Source organism: Cebus imitator, unplaced genomic scaffold, assembly GCF_001604975.1.
Source record: "Cebus imitator isolate Cc_AM_T3 unplaced genomic scaffold, Cebus_imitator-1.0 Scaffold7, whole genome shotgun sequence".
Taxonomy (NCBI): domain Eukaryota; kingdom Metazoa; phylum Chordata; class Mammalia; order Primates; family Cebidae; genus Cebus; species Cebus imitator.
Window position 1 is genome coordinate 10,279,391 of NW_016107322.1, and position 7,724 is coordinate 10,287,114.

At 36.4% G+C, this 7,724-nt stretch overlaps 1 protein-coding gene across 12 annotated transcripts in view; it reads right to left on the reverse strand.

The window, feature by feature from the left end:
• Positions 1–4: 4 nt before the first annotated feature.
• The window catches only part of ROBO1 (roundabout guidance receptor 1), a 1,110,926-nt gene continuing 1,103,206 nt past the window's right edge, over positions 5–7,724 (reverse strand). For all 12 annotated transcript variants that reach the window (XM_017539966.2, XM_017539955.2, XM_017539921.2 and 9 more), the window contains 2 exons: positions 2,292–2,488; positions 5–964 (listed from right to left, as the gene is read on the reverse strand). In XM_017539966.2, the coding sequence (XP_017395455.1) occupies positions 950–964; positions 2,292–2,488 (212 nt within the window). In that variant the 3' untranslated portion in view covers positions 5–949. The remainder of the gene's footprint in view (positions 965–2,291; positions 2,489–7,724) is intronic.

Below are 7,724 nucleotides of genomic sequence, written 5' to 3' on the forward strand. Positions count from 1 at the left end.
AGAGAGAGAGAAAGATTAAAAACAGTGCATTACAAAAACAAAAATCAAACTTCCTTAAGTGGCACTTCTGAAAGTTGAACTGACACTACCGGAAGAAATTTAGGCCAGTTAAGACAAGGATGTTCTTACTCAATTGGTCATTAAAAACATCCACTTGTTCGTAATACACATTTATAGTTGCTTTTTGATTGAAAAATAGAACAAGGTTTTGCTAGGTTTACTTATAACAATGACTAGACAACCAGAGATCCAACTGGCTTAGCCCTACTTATCCAAAAGTACATTTCCAGTAAGAATATACTTCAATGATTGAAATGAAGACAAAATAAAATACCACCAGGGTTTGCAAAGAGTATATATTTACAATGTTTCTACCCCATTCAAATTACTTGTGGTTCTGCATTTGCTGTATTTTTAGTTTCTTCCAGCAAAAGGTAGTATGAAAAGCTGATTTTAAAATCATGTTAAAATGAAATATGTTTTAATTTGCATTAGCAGTTGGCGATGGAAAGATTACACTTTGAGAGCCCTTGGCATGAGGTTGAATATCAACTTTATATCTTTGATCAATATCTTGCTATAAATTAGCTTGGCATATAAGCAGTGCAATGCCATATCTCAGGGGCAAAATGCAAAAGCACAGTTTTGTTCTCTCCTGCTGGCTGATGACCGAAGCAAGAAGTCAAAGCACTTTCCTTGCTGGAAGTAAAGTGTAACAATTTGCTCCAACAGCGAGGGGAATAGGAAGGCTCTTTGTAGGGTTAGAGATCAAACAACAACAATAAAAACCCAATAAAGTTTTAAAATGATACCCCAATAAGAGGAATAAAAACGACAATTTGTACACTCTGATTGCACTGAACATTTTATCTGGCGTCATGTGTCATCAGACAGGAGGCATCTTGAGTGATAATTTTCACATTCAATTTCATAGGCCTCTTGGTTGTCTTCAGCTTTCAGTTTCCTGTAAGAGACATGTTATTGTCACATTTGAAAATAAATCTTAAGAGGATTGTCTTATATTTGTTTATATGTATTTATTACTATTAGAATTTAATATGTTTTTTCATTTATTCACTGGCCAATGTTGGAAAGTACTCAAGTCAACTAATTCACTCATCAACTTTAGTTGGTCTTCACAGAAAATTCAATAAATACCAAACTGGGTTCTGCTTAGTGCCTCAGTGTTGTGTGGTGGGACACAGGGCTCTGAGAAGAGAGGAAGGCTGTGTTGAGTTCTCTACTTCCCTCAGCCCTGAGCTGTACTTCCCTCAGCTGTAATGTTGTAATGTAACATTATGTAATGTTGAGCTATACTGAGCTATAGTCAACATTACAGCTCTGCTTTTGTTGGTTTTAAATACTGGAGTTAACAGTAATGACATTTTGTTCCCCTAAAAGGCTTTTTCTATTTTAAAATAAACTAAAACGTGAAAAACAACTTTTCTAACTGTTTGCAGGGCGAAAGTCTTTCTTGTTCCAAACCTCAAAATCAAAATGCATTGAGCTTTATAGAACTTTATCAGACATAGCAGCTTACGAATTTTCAGCTTCTATTATAAAAAGTTATCACTTGACACGTACTTATTAAATATATTTTAAAAGATTAAATATATTATTTAATAAGATCAAATATATTTATTAAAAATTGTCCTCAACTTATCTTTTATTAAATTGAGAAAATCCAATCTTTGAATAGGGGGAGAATTTATAAATATGATACGGCTTACTGCCAACTCTATTTTGTATAGCTGTCTGTCAAGCCTAACAAGAAGTTTAAGACTTAAGAAATTTCCTCCAACTGGGAAGGTCAGTGTTACAGACTAGGCATACACTTTTAGAAGTGTAAAGGTGAAGGACAATTAGCCACACCAGTCACATTACCCTGTTGATGACTACGGCAACATGCTCACTCACATCATATAACTCTGCCATCTTATTGGGTTTTAATAGCCTGCTACAATGCTGTGAGTTATAATATCTCTAGATCAATAGCTCTTATTTCTTAACAATGTATTTGCCATATATATTTCTTATCTGAAAATCTGCAAATGAACATAATCCCTAGATAAACAAATAAAATGCAATTAACGTTTAAAACTTTGGAACACATTTCAAGAAAATTGTCAAGTTCTCAGAACTTCAGTTTCTGCTTCACAGACATTAGAGCACTGAAAAGTTTGTGATAAAATAGTAACATTCCTATACACTGCTGAAGGTTTCTAACTTTGAGGCTAGTAAAACAGCTACAGTCTAACATTAGTAAACTTGAGAAAAAAAATGACAGATACCTCTAATTCTTCATTATTATCTTCTCCTCTTTCATATCCTCCAAGTACCTGCATTTCTGCAATATTTCTTCGACCTACATTTGCTTGTTCTCTTTGTCGGCTTCCTGATCCTCTTGATGACATTGAGCTTGAAGAGCTGGGATCTCTGGGATTATTTGACGTTGGAAAAGTAGGTCTACAATAAGGTAGAATATCCTCTGTGTAATGAAATATAATAAATGCAGGTGAACACCATCATACACTTTCACTGTATATTGTATCACTCCTGTCTATCTGTAATTCTGAATAAGGAAGCATCAGTGATTTGAGGTATAAATGAGGACACTCTATAAGCATAATGAATAATGCAGCATATTGTCTTGAAAATGAAAAGTATAAGCCTTGTTGTTTTCCTATAAGTAGTCGGGGACTTGGATTGATTCTCTGCTCATAAGCTCTTGTCCATCTCAAACTCATTGAGACCAGTATCATGAAAAGAGGTAAACCAAACCTGGAGTCAGACTTGGCTTCCAATTCTATAATTCACTATATGATCTCAGATTATTTTAGGCTTTAGTTTCTACTTTTCCAAAAAAGTGATAATATCTATACCTAGAGTGTTTCCTAGTGTTTATATGCAAACAGATATCTATGTAATTTATAAAATGTTATTATAAGGAATTGATAAAAATCAAGCCCAGTCTCCTAGAAATACCAAACAGAGCCAAGCCTAGGTTCACGCCAGAGACATCAAAATATCAACCTTCATGTCAATGTCCTGTTTACATTGCTGAACTCTGAATCTTAGAAGCCTGCTATTGTTGCTAACTTCAATAAGCAAGCCACCCCAATTAACTTCTTTCTCCTGAATTTCTATCTCCTTACTGCTTGAAATTTGGTGTGACTTCTACTGATGGATCATCCAGCAGGTTACTTCTCTCTGAAGTCTTAAGACTCTGCCTTTTGGACGACAAACACATAAATACCTAACTCTTTGACATACTTTTCCCTACCCCTTCCAAATGCTGCTTCTGCTATTCACATTGCCTGAATGAAGCCTGACTTCCCCTGAAGTTACCCTGATGTTCTCTGCAGCGGAAGGGTAAGGAGGAAGGCTTGCCTCTAGCTCACTATCACCAGTTCTAAATCATTGCTCCTCTATCCTTGCACAAAAACATCTCCACCTCTGAGACCAAGTCATCGTCTTTTGAAACCGGTACGGTCCTTGATAGCATCTTGTCCTTTCCATTCTACTTATCACAACTTTCACCCCTAACCAACAGTTCTGGTTCATAGGAGTTTTACAGTCCCTGAGGATGACCATTTCTGTAGCTTCTCTTCACAGCACTTGATATTGTGTGACCGTCATCTTCTGTCTCTGTTTCATCAACTGCTTTCTCTCTACTGACTTTAGTTTTTTCAAACTACAGTATGATAAAATCTCTTTCTTGCTAAAAATTTTACCCTCAAGGCTGTGCTCTTCAAGAAATCAACACCTCCTTTCTTTCCTCACCACTCAGCCAAGCTTCTTGAAAAGCAATCTGGATTCAATATTGATAGTCACAATTCATTCATGCTGCATCTCACTGCAATCTATTTATACCCACATCACTACTATGCAACTGAGAAAATTCATAATGCTAACCATGTTTCCAGGCTTATGTGCCTGGGCTTCTTACTGCTCTTAATCAATGCAAACATTATTATTCTCTCTGCTGCTAGTTCTCCTTCCTCCCTGGTCAATCTTCTGTGAGCTCTCTTTATGAACTACCTCCGATATGTTGACGCTCTACAGGTTTCTATTTTCAGCCTAATGTATATCACTCATATGTATATGTATTATACATATGAAAATTCTATTATATATATACACATAGATGTGTATGTGTGTGTGTATATATATGTATATATGATATAGTCTGGATATCCCATATTGAATTGTGATCCCCAGTGTTGGAGGTGGAGTCAGGTGGGAGGTGTTTGGATCATGGGAGCTGATCTCTCATGGATCACTTGGGCCATCCCCTTGACCATAGGTGAGCTCTTGCTCTGAGTTCACACAATATCTTATGGTTTAAAAGTATGTGGCACCTCCACCCCACTCCTTCTCTCACTCCTGCTTTCATCATGTCAAGTGTCTACTCCCCATTCACCTTCCACAATGATTGTAAGCTTCCTGAGGTCTCCCTAGAAGCTCAGCAGATGGCAACAGCATGTTTCCTATAAAGGCTGCAGAACAGTTAGCCAATTAAATCTCTCTCTCTCTTTTTTAATAAATTACCCACTCTCAATTATAGAAATTCAAAAATGGCTTAATGCTATAAATATTTTTTTTCTTCTACTACCCTTAGGTTATTTAACCAGTTTCACAGATTATAACCTTTTCTAAAATATAACTGTCATAAAGGCAGGTATTTTTGTCTGCTTTGTGTGCTGCTATACTTTCACCTTGACCTATAAAAGGCCATTAATACATTGTTTTCCATTATTTTCATTATGCAGAATCATTAATTCACATTTTTAATTCCTAAACTGTGCCCCAAACCTTCAGCTCCTATAGGCAGCCCAACTGAACACCTGCTCTTGCACGTTCTTCAAATCCAACCTCCTGAATACTCATCTCACAATGCTCACTCCCTTAGATGTCTTCCTTTGCTATATTCTCTAAGACAGTGAATGACATCACTAATCTTTAAGATATATAAGACAGAAAATTGAAATGATTACAGATTCTTCCTTTTCAACAACCTTTCCATAACCCTTAAGTGTATCCTTTCCACACGGTCCAACATATAACAAGGAAGGTCGATTTTGACTCTAAAAGCTTTCTTGAATTATCCCAGTCACCCACCCTTGCTCCTATAGCATGGTTTATGTTTTCTACATTTCTTGTCTGGGGGTCACACACATCTTCAAACACCCTTGAGCTATTCCCCTCTAAACCGTCTTTACTCAGCTACTTTTCTCTTAGAAAATCTATAGGATCTTTATGACTTAAGCCTCAAGAGCTTCATCTTTGACCACTTTTATTATGTGGTAGTACTGAATTTCTTACAGTTTCCTCAATAGACCTTCAAGCTTTTTATGCTGATTTATCCACCTAAATAAATCCTCTTTTCTTATGCAAGCTAAATTCCACTCATCCTGAAACACTCAGTTTATATGTCACTTCTGTCAGGAAAGATCTTTCCTAACTCCTAACATTTTATATCTCACATTCCTGGATTAATTCTCTATCTTTTGGACTCTCAAGTATCACGGCACTATGAAGGTTATACTGAATACAAAAATATTTGTGAATTTATAGATTATCTGTCCCTCTCTGTCTGACTATAAGCCTCTTGAGGTCAAGGTTCATGCTTATACATAAATCTCAGGATTTAGTACAATGCTTAATAACACAGTTGTTGTTTGATATATGTAGAAATAAATTGAACTAATGGAGGCAAATGTCAGCAAAATGATCAGACATTCAAGTCCAAAAGACCACTCTCCTTAATTAAAAATAATCTTTCATTATACATATAAATCAGGTTGCCTCTTTCACTATAAACAATGTAAACTGAATTATGAAGGTGAAAATTATAGCAATGCATAGAAATGATCATTTAATGGCATATATATACAGGGTTATGATTCAAATAAGAATTTGGAAAAGCAGAGCATATAAAAGAATAACTGGTCAGTGCACCTCAGTGATTTCCATGATTCCATGGGTTACTTGTTTCTAGACTAATGGTCTAGTCTTAGTTCTTTTGTTAGAAAATATTTTTATAGCATAAAGGACAACTTACTAAATTTCTGAAGATTGATTTTTAAAAAAATGATCTCTTTGTTTTAAATCTACATACAACAATATCTTTCCAGGTTTGTAAAATTTCCTCCTGAAGAAGAATCCTTCCTAATTTTCTGTTCGGTTATATTTATTTATTCATTTATTTATTCATTCATTCCAAGATGGAGTCTTGCTCTGTCACCCAGGCTGGAGCGCAATGGCACAATCTCAGCCTACTGCAACCTCTGCCTCCCAGGTTCAAGCAATTCTCCTGCCTCAGCCTCCTGAGTAGCTAGGATTACAGGTGCACACCACCATGCCCAGCTAATTTTTTTTATTTTTAGTAGAGATGGGGTTTCACTATGTTGGCCAGGCTGGTCTCCAACTCCTGATCTAGTGATCTACCAGCCTCAGCCTCTCAAACTACTGGGATTATAGGCGTGAGCCATCATGCCCAACCAACTTTTAATTAAGCCTACCTATAGCCAGGAATTACTCCATACTCTCTGGCCAGAAATAAACTTCAGAATTTACATCCTCACATTCTATTTATGAATCACCATTTGGAGTCCAGTCACACTGAGTCAAAAGTTCAGAGCCAGGTCAACTTTGGGTTAACTTAGAAAAATAAGTTAGTAAATTTTTCAAGCTTTGGATCGTGCTGATATTACCAAGGACTTTGTGGCCCCACAATAGAGGCATCAGTCTGAAATGCACAGCTTTATTTACCACCTCGCTTCTGAGTCTATGCCTGGATTAGGAGTTCAGGCTGCAGTCACAGAACAAAGAGAAATTACCCTCCATGCTGAAAAGAAGTTAGCTAATGACCAGATGTCCATAATAAATAAACAATACACTGATATCAGACCTTCCCACAAGATATCTATTAAAATACAGTAGTTAAGTGCCCCGCAGGTTTTTAAGTTTCATTCCCCTATCACTCTTTCCTGATTCTTCAACTAATAATATTCCTTTTCTGTGTTTCTTTCTCCTAAACGGTTTTTTCTCTTTAGTCTACAATAATGTTCAAATCCACAATCCTAAAACATTTCCAGTGATTTGGCCTTTCTGTCAAACTCTAGCCCAATCTTTCCTCCTCATCCTGAACTTCCAAAAACAGCTTACTTGTGCTCATCACCTCCCTTACAAAATTTCCATTCACTTTCCAACCCCCTAGGGTCTGGCTTTTATTCTGATCTACAAACAACATATTGCAAGATCTCTTTTTCTTTCACTTGGGTTTACATTCAACTTTCACCACTGTGGCATTTTATATGCCTTCCTGTCTGAAAATTTCCCACTCCATTCTTCATAGGATACTATTTTCAACAGCTTGGGTATCTTGATTATTAAATCTCTGGTCGGACAATCTGATTCCTTGAAAGGATGTTGATTTCTGCCTATTCTCTAAATATAATCATCCTTGACTATTGGTGTGTTGGGGCAGCCTCAATATTTCACAATAGCTGATTATATTCCTCTCTTCCCACCTCCACTTTCAGTGACTTGAAATTGGCAACTTTGAGAGCATTCATACAACAGAGGCAAGCCAATGGCTACAAATTAGGGTTTGGTTGTGTTTTTTTCCTGCACAGCTGATTGATAAATAGTTACCAGTATTATCTCTGCTGATATTCAGCCTTTGTTATTCACATAATTATTGTGTCAATGTTGTGGGT